We start from the raw sequence: 23,895 nt of genomic DNA, 5'->3' as shown, positions 1-23,895 counted from the left end.
GGAGGCCGGCATCCTTAACTATGCGTGCTGTGTTGACCAAAATATGTCAAAAAGATAGACATACAGACAGTGGTGGGATCCAAAATTTTTAGTAGCAGGTTCCCATGGTGGTGGGATTCAAACTGTGGCGTAGCGCCAATGGGGATGGTCAGGGCACGACGGAGGCGTGGTTGGGCATTCCGGGGGCGGGGCATTAATAATTTCTCTGTTACTGTAAAAAACTCTTACTGGAAAAAAAAAGTTCCTAATTTCCAGCTGGTAACTTTCTGTCCATAATTTAAACTCATTATAGCAAGTCCTATCGTCTACTGCCAACAGAAACAACTAAAGAGTCCTCTGGACCCAACAGTAGTTAAAGGGTCCCTCCTCTTACTAGCCGGCAAGCTCCGGGCTACGAGAAAGAAGAAGAGAGGGGGAGGCGAGGGCGTGGAGACGGAAAAGCAGACCCGATTAGTAACCCCTCTCGGCACACACAAATAATTAGTAACCCACTCTCGGGAACTGGTGAGAACCTGCTGGATCCCACCTCTGCATACAGACATATCCAATGGGTAGTAACAGGAACAGAAAAATAATTATTTCTATTTTCCTTCTTTGACGACTGTAATGGCTAAAATGCTGGTGACATTCCCGTACCCCCAGGAGACCAGAGGATAAAGACACAGATCAGAACAAACAATAATCTTATAGTTAGGGTTCACCTTGGGACCAAAAGCCAGAAAAGTACATGCTATAAACCTGATACAAACAAAGCTGCAGGCTTATAAAAAGTAAGCTGTGTGTAAGTTCTTACTGAAATTAATGGGACTTGGTTCTGAGTTAGCCTGTAGAGCAGGGGTCTTCAAACTATGGCCCTCCAGATGTTCATGGACTGCAATTCCCATCAGCCCCTGCCAGCATGGCCAAGTGGTAGGACTTATGGGAATTGTAGTCTATGAACATCTGGAGGGCCATAGTTTGAAAACCCCCGCTGTAGAGTCTGTCTGCAAGTGAGTTTTCTCCTCTCAGCTGCATCCCTTTGTTTTAACCTCTCTTCTTAAGGGCCCGAAAACATACTATATCATCTTTTTCCGCCAGCATCTGACAAAACTAGAAGCCGGAACTAATTAACCCGGGGAAACGTAGTCAATGTAGAGAAACACAGAACATGATTGTTTCTGGCACAGCTGTTCAGCTGTTGTACTGTGTTCCTTTTTACAGGACCCGCGTAACCAGAGGTTGGAGAGTAATTAGCCCGTTTGGAAATTAGCATGTCTTTATTGCATGGATCAGAAAGGGTGACAGTTTATAGGAAGAAAACAAGAATATAGGGAACTATTTGCCAGCCATACAAAGCTAATTATATCAGCTTGGATCTTATGCTGATTCTCCACTTCCATTTCAGCCCCCCTTGGCCCCTGTCATTTTCCTGGGGGTCTACTGACTCATGGGGGAACAACTTTGGACAGTATAGAGCAGTGATGGCGAACCTTTTCGAGACCGAGTGCCCAAATTGCAACCCAAACCCCACTTATTTATCACAAAGTGCCAACCCGGCCATTTTACCCGAATGCTGAGGTTTTAGTTAAGAAAAAACCAGTTGGCTCCCTCTTCCTCTGCCCCACCTGCTCGAGCAGGGGCCAGCCTGCTCTAGCCCCCAGCAAGTCCTGCGCGCACCGCCCTGTGCCTCTCTAGCATCTCTGCCTCCTCTGTCCGCCCCCCCCCCCCGGGCAGCAGCCACTCGGAGCACAGGCACCAGCCTGTGTCCTCCCTGTTCACAGCAATGTGTGCGCATGTCGTGCTCGGTGGCCCAGGCCAGCCTAGATGTGTGTGTGTGTGTGTGGGGGGGTGATTTTCCACCCCCCCCACATGACGAACTCTGTGTGTGTGTGCCCACAGAGAGGGCTCCATGTGCTATCTCTGGCACCCGTGCCATAGGTTTGCCATCACTGGTATAGAGGATTGTAGAGGATTTTAATTGGATTTTAGTTGTTATAACTTGTTTTAATTGTAACTCTTTTGTGGCTAATGTTGGACACCGCCCTGAGCCCTTCGGGGGAGGGCGATATAGAAATGCGATCAAATAAGTAAGTAAGTGAGTGAGTGAGTGAGTGAGTGAGTGAGTGAGTGAGTGAGTGAGTGAGTGAGTGAGTGAGGAGGCAAGTCAGTTGCTCTTCATTTAGTGAATGTCTGGTATCATCACACAGGACCTGAGCCATTAATTTTTTAAATTATTATATTTATAGATGAACTTTCTTCAGGCCACCCGAACTTAAGGCAGGTTATGGAATACAAACATGGCATGAAATATTTAATGTAGTTATTTCACAGCAGCCCAGGACAGCTATGATCTGGAGGGGGTCATGTTAGCCCCAACATCTCTGGCTCGCAGCCTGGGGGTCCGCCTGGACTCTTCATTATCTATGGAGAACCAGGTGGCCCATGTTACCCAGGTTGCGTTCTTCCACCTTCGCTTGCCAGGCACGGGCGTAGGCTGGCTCCCTCTATCTCTCCTAGCCAGTCCGTACCTGGCCACTGTGATCCATCGCGGACGGTCACCTCGGGAGGCTTGATTATTGTAACTTTCCGCTCTATCGCTGAGCCTTCCACTTCGCGATCACTACGATCCGGAAGCTGAAGTTACGGTCCAGGGAAATCGCAGCTGCACGGGCTTCTAACAGGTGGAATTGGTTATTCAGATCATATCACCCCTGTGCTGTGTCCGTCTTGCACTGGCTTCCGTGGAGTCTCCTGTGGATCGCTTTCAAGGTGCTGGTTTTGGCAACCTTTAAGGCCTTACGCTGCATGGGGCTCCACATACCTGCGTGGACCGCATCACCCCTTTATGTCCCCACATAGGTCGCCAAGCGCCGGCAACGCGCGGCAGATCTACTGGTGACCCCTGGTTCCGCAATGATACGCTGCTGGCCTCAACCCGGGCCAGAGCCTTTATGGCTCTGGCCCCCGCCTGGTGGAATGCCTTACCTCCGCGGCAATGCCAGCGGGCCTCCTGGCGGGACCTTTAATGAGTTCCGCTAAGCCCAGGGCTCCGTAAAGATCGGATGAACTTTTCCAATCGGGCTTTCGGGGAAGAGCCGGCCGTGGATCTACTGCCCCCTTATCGACCACTGGAATTGAAATCAAAACTGAGACTCGCCGCTCCATTCTCTATTAAAGAAGCTGGGCCTTGTCTTGCTTATAAATTCCATCCCAGGCCCTACTTTTACTCCCTCCCCTTTTTCCTTTCTTTTTTAATGGCCTTCGGTATGAGAATTGTCTTGTTAATGTGAATTCTATGAACTGGGTTGCTTAACCTATAGTTCTGTAGTAAACTGCTGCTTAGTTCTTAGGTTTTAATGATTTTAGTATTTTATGTTGTTGATTGCTGTCTATGTAACAGCCATGTTGGAAGCCGCCTTGAGCCCTTCGGGGATAGGCGGCCTATAAGTTTAATAAAATAAATAAATAAATAAATAAATCTGAGCTCATGGCAAACCATTCATTTTCCCAAGAGGGGATTCAGGAAAACAGGAACTTTGGGTCTGTGAAAACCCAGCTGTCCGGCCTACCTACCAAAGGAATCTGATGGATGGGCATCATAAAAGAAGAAAAAGGCACACTGAAAACAACAGCGCCTCAGGGACAAGGTCGTAGGTAAGGGGGGGAGTTCTCGGGTTCAACCCCCCCCATTACATGTCCGAAGCTCCGCCCCCTATTTGTGGGTTTTTTGAAATTTTAAAGTTTTTTTTATTTTTGGCCTGCAGGGGGCGCAGTTTTTGGCTAGTAGCACCAACATTTCAGGGATTTGTTGGGAGACTCTCCTGATGATACCACCCAGGTTTGGTGAGGTTTGGTTCAGGGGGTCCAAAGTTATGGGCTCCCAAAGGGGGTGCCCCATCCCCCATTGTTTCCAATGGGAGATAATAGGAGATGGGGCTACACCTTTGAGCAGGGGTCCCCAAACTTTTTAAACAGGGGGCCAGTTCACTGTCCCTCAGACTGTTGGAGGGCCGGACTAAAAAAAACTATGAACAAATTCCTATGCACAAATGATTGTAAAATGTTTGATTTCACCTTTCAGCCTTTCTGTCATGGTCTATTTTTAGAACTATTTTTAGAGCCCTTCGGGGATAAGGCGGCCTATAAGTTTAATAAAATAAATAAATAAACAGTGACCAAAGTATGTCAAGTACAGGGTGGGCTCCAAATATTGTTGGGGAGGCTGTGGAATACCTTCCCCTGTAAAAAAAAAAAAAGCAGAACTTTCCCAATGAAGCATTCCAGCTAACCCAGGATCAGGTATCTTCCTGGGTTCTTTCCTCCCTAGCAGCCAGCGGTCGATTTGCCAGCCTGGCTGATGCCAGTGGGAGTGAGGCGGAACAGAAAGCCTGAGAGCAACACATGGGGTAGCTGAGAGGGAAGGGCGGAGCAGGAGTTGCCACATGTAAGGTTTCCAACTCTGGGTCAGAAAATTCATGGAGATTTGGGGGTGCCATCATGTAATTGCAATCAACAGCCGTTGGGGCCGGTTCCTCCTCTCCCTCGAGCCCCCACTGCACATGAATGGAGCCATCACCGCCATGCCTGGCGGGCCGGATAAATGCCTTCAGGGGGCCACATTTGGCCCCCGGGCCGTAGTTTGGGGACCCCTGCCTTTGAGGGTCCATAACTTTGGCCCCGATGAACCAAACTTCGCCAAACCGGGGTGCTATCATCAGGAGTTCCTCCTACTGATATCACCCAGGCTTTGTAAAGTTTGGTCCAGAAGGTCCAAAGCTATGGATTCCCAAAAGGGGTGCCCCCATCCCCCATTGTTTGCAATTGCATCTAATAGAAGATGGGGGCAACACATTTAAGGGTCCATAACTTTGGCCCTCATGAACCAAGCCTCACCAAACGTGGGTGGTATCATCAGGAGGCCCTCCTAAAGATACTCTGAAATTTTTGGTTCTGCTAGCTTAACAATTGCACCCCTGACAGCAGGCACCCCCCAAATTTCCCCGGATTCTCCTTTTAAATTCACCCCCTTCAGTATGGATTGAAAGGGAGAATGTGAGGTCCCCAGTTTAAACATTGAAAGTGATGCTGTTTAAGGGTGGGAGATAATCCATCCCAAAACAGCATCACTTTAAATTTTGTTTTAACTAGGGACCCCAGAGTCTCCCTTTAAGGTGGATTTAAAAGGAGAATCTGGGCTCCCTAGTTTAAACACCATTGAAAGTGATGCTGTTTAGGGGCAGATTCCAGCATCACAGTGGCCGCCCATGGGGGGGGGGGGGCTGCAAAACTCAGATTTTGCTTCAGGCTCCATTTTCCCTAGCTATGCCTCTGCCTGGAGGGGAGGGCAGAAAGGACTGCTGGCTGGGAGCCCAGCTGGTGGGGGGGAGGGGGAGGGGAGTCTGCTGACCCTGGCCTCGGAGAGCTGCTTTTATAAGCACTGAGGCTGGGGGCAGGGCTTGAGGAGGCGTGGCCACACCCCCAGAGGCGGGTGAAGGTATGGCCCTGCCCAACCCCCCCATAAAAAATCCATACCTAGCTCATTTATCCCATCCTGAGGGAATGCTGCTGGGGGAAGGTGTGGCGTGTTGATTGGAAGCACAAGAAGAGATGGTTCAGGTCTGCTTCAGGGAGAATGTACTGGCAGTCTGGGTCTGCCTCAGCAAAACAGTAGCTAGCTTGAAGAGTAGCTTTGCCTGGTAGCGCGGCCGAGTGGTTTAACTCTAGGACAGAGTATCCAATTGTGAGGCCTGTCTGTGGTAATGGGCAGAAACCGTGCCATTTAGTCTGACTCTTGGAAAGGGCAGGTTGGTATGGGTGCATGAAAAGACCCAACCTGACTTAGTCAGTGAAAGCCTGCTGGCATTTGAAAACACCGAAGAAAATTCAAATCACGCTCTGAAGCCATAAGTGGCTTAAACGTATATGCCTGGGCTAGGTTTTCATTTCGACTGTCTAGAGACCTCTGCTGCTGATTTGTTCTTTAAATGACAGTTTGTAAGCAAACTTCTTTGTAATTTGCATGCAAGTCCTGCCTCGGTGATCTCCGTGTTCTACCTGCTCATCACAAAAATTAACTCACAGCAGTGAACTGGAGGTTTTGGCACTTGCCCCCCTAGAAACCTCTTATGACTGAAGGGAAGGCTTACAGTTTAAACCAACCCAGGCCCCCCAAGGCAAAAGAGGCGATCTGGGTCTCTTCAATTGGTAGAAAAGCCCTTTCGCAGCACATATTGAGAGAACTGTATGTAGTCCACTATCCTAGTATGCCAAACTGAACAATGACTGAACAGGGAATCATTCACAAAAGCTTACACTATAATACCGGGGGTTGGGCGGTCTATCAAGTCTAATAAATATATGTGTGTGTGTGTGTGTGTGTGTATGTGTGTGTGTGTGTGTGTGTGTATACGTGTGTGTGTACATAGATATATATGTGTGTGTGTACATAGATATATATGTGTGTGTATATGTGTGTGTGTGTACATAGATATATGTGTGTGTGTACATAGATATATATGTGTGTGTGTATATATGTATATGTGTGTATATATGTGTATGTATATGTGTATATATATATGTATATGTGTGTGTATATATATGTATGCATGAATGTTTGTATGTATGTGTGTGTGTATATGTGTATATATATGTGTGTGCGTATATATGTGTGTGTATGTATATATATGTGTGTGTGTATATATGTGTGTGTATGTATGTGTATGTGTGTGTATATATTTATATATATACACACACACACATATATACACATACATATATACATATACATATATATATACATATATAATACACACACATATACACACATATATACATATATACATATACATATACATATGTATATACATATACATATACACACACATACACATACATATTTCTTTATTTCTTAATTTTGCTATGGTGACTGACAACCCTGTAAACTGTCTGATGCTAAGAACAAAGCCTACAGTCAAATGCATGCAAGTTTCATAGTCACGAAACCAATTTAAACGGGACCAGAAGATTCCACTTATGTTTTTCCATTAAATAAACATTTTACCTGTTGTGTATTTGGCCACATCTTGGATCTTGCCCGCTGGATAGTTGTTTTCAAAAGCATAAACGTTAAACGGCTTCGGGACATTTCTCAGCTGTTCCCAGATGTGGTGGTTCGGCGTTGTCCAGCGTCCAGCAATGACATCGTAATCTCTTTGACCCAGGTGCACCAGTTTAGCAAAAGAGTCATACAGTCCTCCGTGGAAACCGATAATGAGTTCAAAATCGGGATTTGTGTCCTGATAGATCTCTCCGTAAGGGGTGTACAGAATTTCTTTTATCACTTGACCTCGGCTGCTGAAGATAGCCAAAGGAGTGCCCATGTTGTCACACGCAACATAATACTCTTCCCCGCTGCTTAATTCCATAGCTATCAAGTGACCCTGAAGATCGTAATATAAGGATGTTATTTCGGAACTGCTATGATTGTATAAATGTGTAACTCTTACTGGATTGGAGAGGTCAGCATAGAAGAACTGCAAGTGTTGACCTAGGCTTGATTTGCTGGCCACCCGTCGACCCAGCCCATCATAGCAATACTGGATTGTCCACCCTGAAACCCTGTTGTACGCTTTATTCAGAAAACCATTGGAGCTGTACTCAAAGATATCATTGCCTCTTTGCTTAAGAAAGCCATCTTCATCCATCCTGTACTGGATGTCGCCGAGTCGTGTGATGCGGTCTCTAAGGTCGTACCTCAGAGGGGTAAGTCGGGCACTATTCCCGTGGCTAAGCAAATTGATATTCCCGTTGAGGTCGTAGCTGTAACGCCACTGGGTTTTATCATTCACAGAGACAGTCTGAAGCTGGCCATCCGCATCGTATTCATAAAAATACCTTGTTATGTTGGCGTCTACTCCAACTCGTATATCACAAATCACCATACGACCCATATTGTCGTATTGAATAGTCATCCAATAGGCTATAGATTTCAGAATTTCGTATTGCACTTCAACAACTTGACCGTTGGCATTGAAAATTTTGGTATGCTTCATCACCGTGGTGGTTATCACTTGGTTTAAGTCATAATTGATGACACTGAATTTCCCAAATTGTTCAGTTTTACCAGACACATCAACGTAGCGATATAGATCAATAGGGAGAGGTGTTTCATTGATCATGGCTTGCATGCTGGTCACGCGAAAGTTGTTGTAACTGTAGTCAAATCTAGCATTCACAAGACCTTCTTCGCTAAACCTGAATATCTGACGACCAATAAGCGGCCCTGTGTGTGAACATTGCACAGATGTTTCAGGAAAAAAAAAACCTGAGTCAATCTATGTATCATTTAGGTTGGCATTATTTCAGAAAATAAATCTCGAAACAATATTTTGGGTTATTGTATTCAAATGCTATTACAATGCTATTCAGGGAGCAAAGTTCATTACAGTGCAATCCTAAACTGAGTTATACCCTGTTAAGTCCACTGAAGTAAATTTATTCAAGCTCGGCGTTTTCCGCATGGCCAATATATCCTGGGATAAGGAGGTGAAACATCCCAGTTTGGTCATGACTTCCACATGGCTTCTGGGCCTAAACTGGGCCCGCCTCGTAAGATTTCCCTTATCCTGCGGCTTTCAAAAAATGATAAAATTGAAGGTTCTTTTTAAAAAGCCCGGGCCGATCCCGCTCCCATGCAAGCACCACATGAGACAGATCGGTTTATTTTCCCCGCCTCACCGCCTGCTCTCCCTGCCCCACAGCTACAGCCAATCAGAACGTCAGAAAAACGGAAATGTTCACGCATGCGCAGGAATCTACGTGAATTACGTAAACATAAACTACACAAACTATGTAAATGTTCATGTGGAAAATGAAAATAAATTGGGGGCTCATGCATAATTCATTGGAGCTCTTCCTCCTGGCCTGAATACGCTGACGTGGCAGCCGTGCGAAGGCAGAAACTGGGGTGAAAACACTCTGGGGTATATGATCCCGGGTCCATCCCAGGATATTTTGTCTGTGGGGAAAACACCCTAGTCAACTTGATTCTGACTTGTATCTCATTCCTCTTTTTAAATAACATATCACACATTTCACCTGGAATGTGGCCACGTAATGCAAAACTAAAATTCATTTTTAATATGCTATCCTCAGGACTAGCTGGATTAGAGGAAAAATGATCTAGAGAGAAAAAACGACATCAAGTATAAATTTAACATACCTGTTTGCCTGTATCTGATAGTGCAAATGAATCCATCATGCATTAAATGTATTGTTTTAATGACTCCAGACGATTCTTCATAAGTAAAAGAGACCTGTGTGGTATCATAAAGTATCTCCGAGAGTCTGGACTGCTTTGTGTATTTGTACAGAATCCTACGCCCTGTTGCTGGGTAAAGAGTTTGCAGGAGCCGTCCGTCTCTGGTGAAATCCTGGATGAAAGATGCGCCGCTGTCCGGTGGAGAATAAAGGTTTCGATAGTACCCAACAGAAAGCATCGTCTGGAAGCTGTGGCGCACCATGCTTGGCATGGTGACAGAGAGCAGGTAGTCTGACTGGTCGTACTCGAAGATGTACCGCCGCTGGCTGTGCAAAAGGAGTATCACAGACTGAAAGGGAAGCCAGAAACAGTCAGGAAGGATGGATGGAGGGGCTGGAAAATATTACACATCTCACATTTGTTGTGAGGGCGGAAGGGCAAGGTGACACACAATTTTCACCCAAGATTCTAAGACTTTTTTTTTATTCAACAGCTGCAGCCAGAGTTTTAATAGCTGCCAGATGGAAAACCTCAGAAACACCAACTTTAGAGGAATGGGAACACAAAGTACAGGAAATGAAATCGATAGATATAATATCGCAACGATTAAAGAAAATGGAACTTCTACAACCAATAAATAAGGAGTATACGTATATATGGTCCAACTGGGACGATTATATAAAGACCAAATATGACTTACAAGATCTATAAGAGTGCTTGGCAAACTGATCTCTTCTTGTCTTGTTGAAGATGGGGGTTAGTTAAAGGGAAAAAATTTACATAGGTGAGAATTGGGTGAACGATTTGCCAAACTTGGTGTTGACTGAGAAATTTAAGGGTAATGGGGGAAGTCATCCTCAGTTCTTATGTTGTTATTGTAAATTTTTTCTTTCTTTTTTTTTTGTTATAGGCATTGATATTGCAGTTGTATCTTACCAATTACGTATATAGGAGTTTGTGTTAAGGTAAAAGATAGAGGTAGAATAGAAGATAGGAGCACATAAAATATAGATGCAGTTTAGGAAACTGATAAGTGAAAATAGCTAATATTAACACTAGTTATGTTATGCATAGAGAGGGAAACAGAAAACAGGTGAGGGCAATAATTTGTGAAGGGAAAAAGGTAATAACCTAACAATATAATTTCCAAACTAGCATGTATATGAAGGTGATTTGACAATACATATATAAGGATAATACCTATATAAGGAAATACAAATGATTGTTTAAAGGTAGAAATAACCGAATAGTTACTATCTTTTTCTTTTGCTGATATGGCATGTATGTTTATTTGTTTGTTTGTTTATCTATTATGTTAATTTATATATGTTCAATAAAAACAAGTTTAAAAAAAAAGAAAATATTACACATCCCACAGCTAGATATGCATGCTGTTGAATGCAGCATATAGTCAGTTGGCTTCAGAAAACCTGTAGCCAATGCATATTGAATCTGAGGAGTACACAACACGAAGGTTGTGTACCTTAGACACATTCATGTGCATTCATAGACACATCATTCATTTCATTTAATCCCACCCTGTTATTTGATCCTTTAAGGCACTGAGCATTCATAATGAATTCTAGGAGCAGCAGTGGCGTAGGAGGGTAAGAGCTCGTGTATCTAATCTGGAGGAACTGGGTTCGATTCCCAGCTCTGCCGCCTGAGCTGTGGAGGCTTATCTGGGGAATTCAGATTAGCCTGTGCACTCCCGCACACGCCAGCTGGGTGATCTTGGGCTAGTCACAGCTTCTCGGAGCTCTCTCAGCCCCACCTACCTCACAGGGTGTTTGTTGTGAGGGGGGAAGGGCAAGGAGATTGTAAGCCCCTTTGAGTCTCCTGCAGGAGAGAAAGGGGGGGATATAAACCCAAACTCTTCTTCTTCTTCAAGAGGTTATGATCCCTAAAGGAGCAGCAGTGGCGTAGTGGTTAAGAGCAGGTGCATTCTAATCTGGAGGAATCGGGTTTGATTCCCCGCTCTGCTGCCTGAGCTGTGGAGGCTTATCTGGGGAATTCAGATTAGCCTGTACACTCCCACACACGCCAGCTGGGTGACCTTGGGCTAGTCACAGCTTCTCGGAGCTCTCTCCGCCCCACCTACCTCACAGGGTGTTTGTTGTGAGGGGGGAAGGGCAAGGAGATTGTCAGCCCCATTGAGTCTCCTGCAGGAGAGAAAGGGGGGATATAAACCCAAACTCTTCTTCTTCTTCTTTTCTCAAACAAAACTGATAGAGCCAGTCGGCTGCTGGGGCCGCTCAAGCACGCTCCATGCACCTCTGCTATCTCATCTGAAAAGCAAGTGGCCGCAGGGAATGTGTGAGTTTTCCTGCAGTAACAGCTTTTGCATGTCCCACTGTAGAGGCAGAATCTGCAATTTATAGACCAGTCCAGATTCAGCAGGTGGGTGGGGACGGAGCCTCTCCGGCACTGCCCCATCCTCTCCAAAGGGTTTCCCCTTGGTGTGGGAAGCCTGAAAATAAAATAAAAACTTAACGCTGCCGGTGAATATCCCCCATAGGGGATAATGGAGATACACCACAAAAAACGTGTTGTGTCTCCAACACTGGCTCCATCAGTGCATGGGGGCTGGGTGGGCAATCGAAGATGACTAAGGTCAGCTCCACCCCCTGAAATGCCCCCAGCCACGCTGGGACAGCTTTCTGTGCTGGTGGGCCTAGAGACGGATGGAGACTTCCAGGTGAGGCACTGTGGAGCTGTGAGATATGTAAGTTTTTCTCCACTGGCACATTTGTCCCTTGGGCTGGCAAGGTAGGATTCACGGCAGCAGAGGGAACCTTTCCTTCAACGTAGACTTTTCTTTATGCATTGTTTTCTGCTGTTGCTCAAGCCACTGTGGGGCAGAGCAGAGAAGCTGTGCAGTTTCTAAATGCAGGCAAAACATGACCTTTCCTGTTGCTTTGCTTTTCCCCATGAAGCAAAGCAGCTAAACAAGAAGCACAATTCTTTATCTGGGTTTTGTTGCTGCTTCCTGCGTTTCCCAGCCCACCCAACAGCAGTTTTTCCCGCACTTCAGGCCAGCATTTCTGAAGGATCAGAACGGCTTTTTGAATGTGTTCCTTTTTTTAAAAAAAAACTGCCAATCTAATGCTGGAGCAAGCGATGGGAAGGGAGTTTGCAGGAAACAACAAGGCATGCAGAATGTAAACTTCTGCCCTTGTTGGACTAGCAGAAGTTCTTTAGATCCGAAAAAAATGACTCTTTAAAAATCAAATAGTGTAGGCAAAAGGGGCGGTAAATTCATTGTGTTAAGTATGCATAGAATAGAAGACTCTGCTCCTCCCCCGTCATCTATGAGATGGTTGGGTCCTACTGGGTGGAGCTCCTGGTTTCAGTTTCTAGTTCTTGTGGCTAATACTGATGGTTGTAAGAGGTGCCTTCCTTGCAAATGAAAGCTGTTGTTTTGTACCAGCTTGTCTCTGCTTGAATGGACCTGAGAACTATGCGAGTGCTCCATCCTAGTCTCTTGTGTAAACAGAAAACTGTGAAGAAACCCCATTATGAAAGCAAACAGGCTTGAGGCAAGCAGTAAGTGCACAAAAGCCTTAAGGTAAAAAAACCCATAAAGATCTGGAACATTCCTAGAGTGCTGTAAAATGTCATGACATAATTTCTGGGCACACAGCAGAAGTGATGTCATAGCAGTGCATGTCATCAGTCTCCCCACATTTTTCCTCCCACTGCCCCCTGCCCAGCAGTGGGAGCATAGAAGTGGGAGATTGTCTACCGTCCTGGGCAACCTGGGAATTCTATCTTTTAGGTTTGATTTAAATGCAACACTGGGAGAGGCGAACCCGTTCACTTGTTAAATTCTGCACATACACAGCATTTTGTTCAAACTGGCCTGCCACCCCAGCAAAGTAGCTAAGTGGGATGTGTAGCACAGCACAGTTTGAATTCCATGCTGCATGGATGAAAAGTCTCATGGCTGAATGCTTTCACCTCTCTGAATATCAGGCCTCGGGCAAAACAGAGAAGAGGTACAGTAAGAAGCAGGTCTCCCAGGTCGTTTCTGCACGACACAATTATACCGGGTTACAATCAGTGTCTTACAATCCGGGTCTATTTTATCCCAGTTTCTCCCTTCACATGCCTGCCTGTTTCTGTGAAGGACGCGAGTGAAGTCTGAGAGGAAATACTTCAGTTTGTTTCATACGAGCCCGGGTCTTCCATATTTGCACCGCAAACGTATCCGTGCATGGCCAAACATCCTCGGTGTCCTGCGTTCTGATTGGCTGTTGTTTTGGGGCTGCCGACCCCTCCTTAACACTGAACTCAAACTGCCTGTTTCCCACCCAAGGTCCCACCCAAGGTCCAAAAGGCTGCGCTTCTGATTGGTCAACCCACAGCAAGTCAGGGAACATAAGAACATAAGAACTAGCCTGCTGGATCAGACCAGAGTCCATCTAGTCCAGCACTCTGCTACTCGCAGTGGCCCACCAGGTGCCTTTGGGAGCTCACGTGCAGGATGTGAAAGCAATGGCCTTCTGCTGCTGCTCCTGAGCACCTGGTCTGCTAAGGCATTTGCAATCTCAGATCAACGAGGATCAAGATTGGTAGCCATAGATCGACTTCTCCTCCATAACTCTGCCCAAGCCCTTTTAAAAGCTATCCAGGTTAGTGGCCATCACCACCTCCTGTGGCAGCATATTCCAAACACCAATCACACGTTGCAAGAAGAAGTGTTTCCTTTTATTAGTCCTAATTCTTCCCCTCAGCATTTTCAATGGATGCCCCCTGGTTCAAGTATTGTGAAAAAGAGAGAAAAATTGATCTCTGTCGACATTTTCTACCCCATGCATAATTTTATAGACTTCAATCATATCCCCCCTCAGACGTCTCCTCTCCTAACTGAAGAGTCCCAAATGCTGCAGCCTCTCCTCATAAGGAAGGTGCTCCAGTCCCTCAATCATCCTCGTTGCCCTTCTCTGCACTTTTTCTATCTCTTCGATATCCTTTTTGAGATGTGGCAACCAGAACTGAACACAGTACTCCAAGTGCGGTCGCACCACGGCTTTATGTAAGGGCATGACAAGGCCCCCCTTTTTTCCAGTTCTCGATAGGGCCCAGTGCAGCCTGAACATGGCAAGTGGCAGCGAAAAACAATGGGGCGCAGCATCACATCACATTCCCACTCATGTTCTCATATTTTTGTGGAAAATGAGACTCCTCCATGATATGCCCACTAACATTTGGCCCAAAGTGCACATTTCCCTAGCTATGCACTCCGAGCAACCAGTACATGTGCAGAAAAGAAAACAGGGACATTTTGGGTGGGGAAAATAAACTGGTTCTGCTCCTGAGGTGTTTGCATGGTCTCTGGTTCAACATGGGATTTTGGAAAAGGATTGATGATTTTTGAAAAGAATCGCCAAATTGATGATGTTTGAAAATCCCGGGATGAGGGAAATATTGCAGGACAAACCCGCTTTAGGACCAGAAACCATGCAAACTTCTTGGCCAAACCAGGATATTTCCCTTGCTCTACCTGGGATATTTGGACTGTGCAGAAATGATCTCAGTAATGGGGTGCTGTGTGGTTTCTGGGCTGTATGGCCATGTTCTAGCAGCATTCTCTCCTGATGTTTTGCCTGCATCTGTGGCTGGCATCTTCAGAGGATTCAGATCCTCTGAAGATGCCAGCCAGGCTATCGGAAGAATCTCTTCACCAACCATACAACCGGAAACCACACAGCACCCCAGCGATTCCGGCCATGAAAGCCTTCGACAATATGACCTCAGTAATGTCTGAAGCTGCTCTCAGTGGCAGACTAAAGAACAAGTTCATTTTCTCCTCTTGTTCGCAACAGGCTTGTTTTGGCTAAAGATGTTTGTCACATGGACACAGGCTAAAATAATGCCCACGTGTGACAGATTCAAGTTAGTCCAAGGCCCATCCGTTGCAATAAACCTTTCAATTGCAACTAGACATCTCTCTAGTTTACAGCTAGCATGTCTAAGCTTTTATAGAGCTCACAGCATTTAAGTCTCACCTTAACTTACCAGTCTCTAGTCAACAGTAAACTGTCTGTGAATCTACCAGTATTAATGAGATATCCTCGCCCCCCTCCCCGAGCAGCATAAGTTGCCAGACCCATTTTAAGCTGTCTGCTATAGCCAGAAAATGAATACCAAAATAAAAAGAGCCTCCCCTAATACAACTTTATAACTCCTGCGAGCAAGTTGCCTTGTGGTGCTGTTGCTTTTCCTATACTGCTGTCTAAAATGATAAAATGGAAGTGCAAAGATGGGAAATGTTCACATAAACCAGAATAGTCAATGTTTATGACAGAGAGCAGCATAAAATACAATTTCCTAGTCCCTCCCACCATTCAATGTGATGTTAGGAGTGACATTTGCTCCAGTTGAGCTTGGGCCCTACACAGTGGTGGGATTCAAATAATTTAACAACCGGTTCTGGTGATGGGATTCAAATAATTTAACAACTGGTTGTTTACAAGTACTATTTTAACCACCGGTTCTGCCAAAGTGGTGCAAACCTGCTGAATCCCAACACTGGCCCTACAGCTTTAATGCCCGTTTGTTCGCTGCACTTGTTTCTTTCTTAAAAGATTCACCTGAGAACAGGAGGGAGCAGAGACGTAGCTGGGCAAAATGGCGCCTGAGGCAAAATGGCGCCTCCTGCGCCCCATAGTAGCCATGCACCTCCGGTCCCATGTCCTGTGGAAGCTAACCCCCCTGCACCCACTTACCTGACCAGTGCCATGCAGCCCAGGCTCCAGCTGGGTGGGGGAGCAGGGCCTGGCTGGCTGGGTGCTCTCGGCAGCCCAGGCTCTAGTCTCCAGGTCGGCTGATGGCTTGCCCGGCCTGCCCCCCTCTCAGCGGCCCTGGGTAAGTGGAGTGCTGGTAGCCTGGCTGGCTGCTCTGCCTCCTCCTTAGGAGGAGCTCCCTAGGAGCTCGAAGTGGCACAGCCGAAACACAGGCCTGCCCGGCCAGAAGTGTAGTGCGTGGATCAGAAGTCAATCTGTCATACCAGGACAGGGGCCCCTTCTGCACAGGCCAATAAATCCAGGATGGGGATGGGGAAAAACCCATTTCAGGGGTGAACGAACCCCTAAAGCGAGGCTCCCCTGCGTTCCCCCTCAAAACGGGATATTCGAGAATCGTGCTATCCACAATTCTCTCATTTTAATGTGGAGTGCAGTCGCTTTTTAAAGGTCCTCCCTGAGCAGCTGTGCAACATGGGAAGTGAGTTTTTTTCAAAAAAGACACACCTCCATGCGAAGACACAACTCAGCCCGCATTGCTTCCACGGGCTCCTTTCGCTGCCAGCACGGAGGCATGCAAACAAGACAGCAGGAGAGCGGGTGTACTTTATCCTGCCTGCAACTTTATCCTGCCTGTACTTTATCCTGCCACTCCTCCAGTGTTGTGAGGAAGGGACCAGAGTGTATGAGACAATGGATTTCGAGATCCAATTGAATACCTTGCGAAACCACACTTCGGGTTTCCAAACTCACAATTGGCAAAGAACAGCCTAGAGCACAGGTGTCAAACTCGCGTTCCTCCGGATGTTATGAACTACGGTTCCTATCATCCTCTGCCCGCATCATGCTGGCGAGGAATAATGGGAACTGTAGTCTATTTATCTGGTTAACACCTGAATAGAAACAGGGGTCTGCAACCTGTGGCTCTCCAGATGTTCATGGCTGCGAAATCTGTATATCCATTTGTTTTCCCACCTCAACAAATGTTTTTTTAACATCAAACATCTGTATCATTGCGATGTGCCGGGTGAAAAAGCGTTTGATGTTAAAAAACATTTGTTGAGGTGGGAAAACAAATGGATATACAGATTTCGCAGCCATTTGGGGAATGGCCTAAATAAAGAGTTGAACTTTGCATGTTATTTATAAAAAGTAGTTATACCTTTAACTGAAACAACGGCTGCAAGAGATTAGCGCAGCAAGAGCATAAGTGCAGAAAATAGCCAACAGCTGACATTACGCTTAGAATGGGGAGCAACAAGAGACGTGATAATATCACAGCTAACAACTGTCAGTGTATGTTGTACAATCATATTAAAAACAATGTTATAAGAATTAGGCAGTAATATTAATACGATATTTATGGTAATAAATTATTAAATTATTGGAATGTTAATTGTTTGAATATTTATTGTAATAATCAGCTAGTAAAAGAATTATTATGTTTAAAGTATAAGCATGATATAAATGTGTAAAATTGTGCAATATTATAACCATACTACTTTTATATAGACCCCTTGAAAGCCTGCAAGTCCATAGAAAACAACGTATCTGACGAAGAATCAACTCGAAAACGGCAAAAAGTAATGCGTAAACCGTTAATTATTCATGTGGATTGAGATATGGACTCATTGTTGTCAATGAATTAGTGATACGGACTCATTGTTTCTTTGTAGGCTTGAATTACAGAACAAATGGTGGAGAACGGTTACGTTACCGTTTCAAGAAAAAATTCTGTAAAGCCTAATGTATGAAATTGTAGATATTATTATTGCACTTGCACTTCACATAGTTATATTTATTGCACTGTTCACTTTATAAACATTGCGGCAGGTGCAACGCGGATCGATGTTGTTTGATTGTTCCCAGAACTTACGACACACCTTGGCTGATAGTGCTCCTACATTCCCTTTCCCCAGTCTTCTGATTATGATTATTCATATTTACTATTGAGTCTTTTGGCTTCACAACTGGGGGAGGGGGTGCTCACCGGCTCTCCTCTACTTTTGAGATGCACTGAAATGTTGTAGCCTTTTTATAGGACTATACAGCTGTCAGTTTTGAAACAATGGGAATGGACGCTTTTGGATTCTCCAGAACTCTGGATCAACCTGAATGTTTCTTATTAGTCTCTCTTTCCCCTACCCCCTCTGGGAGGGGAAAGATGTTTCAGACCGTAATCTCGGGGCACCTCCTTCATGGACTCCAACATCCCTCTCTTTTTGAGGGTGGAAGGATTCAGTAACAAAAATCAAGTCTGATGAAGAGGTCTGGAGAATACAATAGATACAAAACAGATTAGATACAATATAGACATTTTAGGTGCTTCTGAACTTTTTCAAACCTTATTTCTTGAGGCAAAATTGAGCTTTATTATTGTTATTTCAATATTATTGTATATTTGAAAGAACTGTGTCTCCTATAACAATTATTTTAATACAGGTTTTATCTTTTTTTCCCCAGAGATAGTCCCCCAAAGAAGGGCTGTATAGTCCAACATGAGTGTGGACTGTAAACATTTTGTGGGCTCAATAAATCTTCTGTGTCCTTTTTATGGTCTTTATTGGGCCGACCGTCACCCTTTTTACTACCTTTATGTTTTCAACTGTTTCCCTGCAGCTTTGCCACACATAACTCTTTTTAAGGGTAGAAACTCAGAGAGGTGAAGCCACATACTTATTCGATAGCAGAAGTGCCAATATTTACCTCACAAATTTCAGTCTGAACTCATGCAGAATCAAGCTTGAGTTTTCTGAATCCTGACATTAATATTTGGGTTAAAAAAATTAACACATCAAAGCAGCCCTTTGGGTTGGAAATTTTCATTGGATATATGAGGGTGATAGACCAAGGGACTAATTCAGTAGAAGACCCCTTCATAAACACATATATATTGTTTTAAGGTCTGAAGCTGGACAATGTGAGGGAAGAACTCTGAACAATGAAAGCATCGTAGAAATGTTAAGTATTGTTCTCTGCATTGTGATCCTAAGAAAAGTTACTCCATTCTAAGTCCATTGATTCCAACTGGCTTAGACTAGAGCGGGGCGGAGTGAGGGGAAACTGCACCTGGGGAATACGCGGGCCCTGCGCCACTGCCACTGTGCCACCTGCCCCGCCATGCCCCCTCCATGGTCTGGCCATGCACCGCTGTGGTGCCGCCCATGATGTTGCTCCCCCCTGTCCCGTTGGCGCTACGCCACTGGACTGGAGTACCTCTGCTTAGGATTGTACTGTTCACATCAGATTTCTAAAGCCCCACCCCCTCCTTCAGAAGAATATAAGACCTTCAGAAGAATATAAACAAATATGGCTTCCGTGGACAAACTATCAGTCAGAAAGAAATAATATTTCAATAGCTCCAGTAGAATATTAATAACAATATCAGTTGAGAATTCTTCTTTTGATGCTTAGTTAGTAGAGAACCTTGGTTCTTTAATTTGTTTTCTGTCAATTAAACTGTTGTAATAAAGTTGTTAAAATATTATAATGATAGGATTAGAGGGGAAGTCGCAAGGGGGGGAGGGGAAGAAGTTATTATAAACATAGAAGTAAAATGAAACTTGACTTGATTTATGTTTGTATAAAGTTTATAATATACTTGATTTATTGTTTTAATTGACGAACAACTTTGATGCAAGAGTGAAGATGACTGTTCATAACTGTATTTTATGAAACTGAATAAAGCATTTATAAAAAAAAGATTTCTAAAGCCTATTTTAAGTGACATTCCTGTTTGAAAGTACTATTAATTGGCTCAAACTACTGGCGACATGATGGATTTTAAAAAATCCGTTCCAAAAAGCAGAGCATATGAATTTCATCTTCTGAAGTCAGAGGGCCATGACAATTTGACATTACACCTAACTGAGAAATGGCAATTAGGAGGTGCCCATTAGGCTATTTATTTCACAGAAGCCATTAAGGAGCAGGTAAGTATTAGTGGCCAGAAGATGCAACTGACTCCACTGAAAGGATTTTGTATTGGATCAAAATGGGCTTTGGATGATATGCTTTGGAATGATCAGAGGAAATTATGCAGCTTTCCATTCTGACATCTTTGCAATCCAGGTTGTCTCTAGAGTCTGTGCTTCAATGCACTTTGCCCAGCCACTATCCCAACATGTAATGCTCAATTTTGCAGTTCTCAGGGTGATATTGCGTGCATTAACTAAACCGCATCTTTAAAAACAAAAACAAAAAGAGAGAGATATGCTAGTTAATTTGGAGCAAGAATGTCACAGTGAGTCTTCATCAGCAAGGCAAAATCTAGCTACAGTCTTTTTTTAAAAAAATGAGTGAAACCTAGCCAACGTTTTTAGTTAAATATATACCTGCTATTTTTTTAAAGGTATTTTGGAAGGTGAGAATTTCAGTGGAGCATTATATAATACAATATTCTGTCATCTGCATTAATTCATCGGTCCAGCCTGTCTCATCATAAGAGTTGGATGGAAATAAAGCTAAGGCTGTTTCTGCATGGCCCAAAAAATCCGCTAAAAGGACGGTAAAAACAGTGTCATAGGCGGAGAGTTTGAATGGCTGCTGCTGCAGCACCGGCGACGCGGCATAAGAACATAACAACATAAGAACTAGCCTGCTGGATCAAACCAGAGTCCATCTAGTCCAGAACTCTGCTACTTGCAGTGGCCCACCAGGTGCCTATGGGAGCTCACGTGCAGGATGTGAAAGCAAGGGCCTTCTGCTGCTCCTGCTCCTGAGCACCTGGTCTGCTAAGGCATTTGCAATCTGAGATCAAGGAGGATCAAGATTGGTAGCCATAGATCGACTTCTCCTCCATAACTCTGTCCAAGCCCTTTTTAAAGCTATCCAGGTTAGTGGCCATCACCACCTCCTGTGGCACCATATTCCAAACACCAATCACACGTTGCGTGAAGAAGTGTTTCCTTTTATTAGTCCTAATTCTTTCCCCCAGCATTTTCAATGAATGCCCCCTGGTTCTAGTATTGTGAGAAAGAGAGAAAAAAATTCTCTCTGTCAATATTTTCTACCCCATGCATAATTTTATAGACTTCAATCATATCCCCCCTCAGACGTCTCCTCTCCAAACTAAAGAGTCCCAAACCCTGCAGCCTCTCCTCATAAGGAAGGTGCTCCAATCATCCTCGTTGCCCTTCTCTGCACTTTTTCTATCTCCTCGATATCCTTTTTGAGATGTGGCGACCAGAACTGAACACAGGACTCCAAGTGCGGTCGCACCACGGCTTTATATAAGGGCATGACAATCTTTGCAGTTTTATTCTCAATTCCTTTCCTAATCATCCCCAGCATAGAGTTTGCTATTTTCACAGCTGCCATGCAACGCTCAAGCGGGGCCAAAATGGCATAATCGAAAGTCGCTCAACAGGCGAGGTTTTTCAACAATGGCGCTTCATGGCCGCAGTCATGCAAAGCGCCCCACAATGGCGGCCCACACTGGCCAACCCTGGCCCCGAATGCCCGTGACATCTACTATGGGGAAAAAATAACACTGTTTGCAAAGCACAGCCATGCAAAGCACTGGAGTTCAGCCGGTGCGTTCCCTGTCTACGGAACGCCTGCCCATGCGAACGCCCCATTGCTGCAGAGTTGCCAATAACACTGACAGCACAACGCTGTAATTGGCTGTGCAGAAACGGCCTAAGAGATGAAAATAAGGCCAAGGCTGATTATTCAAGCAAAGAAAGAAATGTATTTTATTACTCGACTAAAAATTCCCCATGTGTTTTGCCAACAGGCTTCTTCAAGGGAAAAGACAAACAGATTCCCCTGGAGAAGCCAACTTATGAAACACACAGGGAATTTTTAGTCAAGTAATGAAATAGGCTTCCTTGACCCTGTCAGAACTGGGAAGCTAAGTAGGGTAAGCCTGGTGAATATATGGATGGGAGACTTCCAAGGAATACCAGGGTCGTGTTGTGGAGGCAGACAATGGAAAACCGCCTCTGAATGTCTCTTGCCTTGAAATCCCTACTGCGACACCATAAGCCAGCTGTGATTTGACACCAGAGTGGTGCAGAGGTTAAGAGCAGTGGACTCTAATCTGGAGAACCAGGATTGATTCCCCACTTCTCCACATGAGTGGTGGACTCTAATTTGGAGAACTGGGTTTGTTTCCCCGCTCCTCCACATGAAGCCTGCTGGGAGACCTTGGGCCAGCCACAGTTCTCTCCAAACTCTCTCAGCCCCACCGACCTCACAAGGTGTCTGTTGTGAGGAGGGGAAGGGAAGGGGAGTGCAATTAGCTTTTAGCAGTGGTGGGATCCCAAAATTTTAGTAACAGGTTCCCATGGTGGTGGGATTCAAACTGTGGCGTAGCGCCAATGGGGATGGGCTGGCACGGCGGGGGCGTGGCTGAGCATTCTGGGGGCGGGGCATTCCTGGGCGGGGCTGTGGCAAGGACGCAGCCGCTGCGGCGGTCCTTGGGCGGGAAACGAATGCACGCAGGCGGGAAACCCATGCACACCGGTGCACTTCCTGCTAGACTGCTTCAAGTTCTGCGCGCTACTGCTGAGAGGAGGGGCGTAACTAAGGCAAAAATCACATGGCAAAATCACCAATTAGTAACCCCCTCTCGGCACACACAAATAATTAGTAACCTACTCTCGGGAACCTGTGAGAACCTCCTGGATCCCACCTCTGGCTTTGAGCCTCCTTCAAAGGTAGAGAAAAGCAGGGTATAAAAACAAACTTTTCTTCTTCTTCTTCTTCTTCTTCTTCTTCTTCTTCTTCTTCTTCTTCTTCTTCTTCTTCTTCTTCTTCTTCTTCTTCTTCTTCTTCTTCTTCTTCTTCTTCTTCTTTTCTCTCTCTCTCTCTCTCTCTCTGTGTGTGTGTGTGTGTAGAGAGAGGGAGAGAGAGAGAGTGTGAGTCAAAGACAACTTGACAGCACTTAACATGCACACTCTCTCCTTTAATGGTACCATTGATCTTGGCCTTATTTCAGTGACTGCTGTGGTCCTTCTTTCTCTCCTTTAAAATAAAGCTATGCAGCCCAGTCCGCTCTTGTGTAGGAGAGACACCTAGCTAAATGAGAGGGCTTGGCCCACCTTCACTGTTTCTGGCTGGTCTTTGACAGATTCATCTCACTTTCAATGAGGCTCCAGAGTGGGAGAAATTATTTCATTCAAATCGTTTGTATAGCACTCCATACCCATAAGGCTACGGTTACACACAACACTTAAAAACACCCCGCCCGATCACATACACACAAACCAGCAGCCAAACTTCAGAATAATGCGCAACAGCAGTTTGAATTATTCTGTTTAAACAACTCAGCCTCAAATAAAAACCCCCGAGCAGCAGTAAAACCAGCGATTGGCAGTGGTTAAATGAAAGAGCAGGGGGGGAAAACACACAAAAATCTATTGAGTAGCAATTAAGCAGTTCAAAGAAATTAAAAAGAGAATCAGTTAGGAAAAAAAGAACCCTAACCATTTTAATCCTGGCATAATGAAAAAGTATTTTCACTTGGCAACTTGGACTTTGTAAAGAAGGTGCCCAGGAATATACCAATGGGAAGGCCGGCCAGCAAATGTGGAGCCTCCGTGCCAAAAGCCCCAGTGGTGGGATCCAAAAATTTTAGTAACAGGTTCCCATGGTGGTGGGATTCAAACAGTGGCATAGCGCCAATGGGGCTGGGCAGGGCACAATGGGGGCATGGCTGGGCATTCCGGGGCAGGGCATTCCTGGGTGGGGCTGTGGCAAGGACGCAGCCACTGCGCTGGTCCTTGGATGAGAAACGAATGCACGCAGGCGCAGGCTGCCAGGCACGCCGGTGCACCTCCTGCTAGACTGCTTCAAGTTCTGTGCGCTACTGCTGAGAGGAGGGGCGTAACTAAGGCCAAAATCACGTGGCAAAATCACCAATTAGTAACCCCCTCTCGGCACACACAAATAATTAGTAACCTACTC

The 23,895-nt window shown here is 45.2% G+C and overlaps 1 protein-coding gene across 1 annotated transcript in view; it reads right to left on the bottom strand.

Moving 5' to 3' along the window:
• The window catches only part of TENM1 (teneurin transmembrane protein 1), a 652,843-nt gene that overhangs the window by 3,517 nt on the left and 625,431 nt on the right, over positions 1–23,895 (bottom strand). Inside the window, exons 26-27 of the mRNA XM_048514741.1 lie at positions 9,200–9,587; positions 7,040–8,260 (exon numbers count right to left, since the gene is read on the bottom strand). Coding sequence (XP_048370698.1) covers positions 7,040–8,260; positions 9,200–9,587 — 1,609 coding nt within the window. The remainder of the gene's footprint in view (positions 1–7,039; positions 8,261–9,199; positions 9,588–23,895) is intronic.

The sequence above is a fragment of the Sphaerodactylus townsendi genome, linkage group LG13 (genome assembly GCF_021028975.2).
Source record: "Sphaerodactylus townsendi isolate TG3544 linkage group LG13, MPM_Stown_v2.3, whole genome shotgun sequence".
Classification (NCBI taxonomy): Eukaryota; Metazoa; Chordata; class Lepidosauria; order Squamata; family Sphaerodactylidae; genus Sphaerodactylus; species Sphaerodactylus townsendi.
Note: the sequence above shows the minus strand (reverse complement) of the source record. Positions and strands in the feature narration are given on the sequence as shown.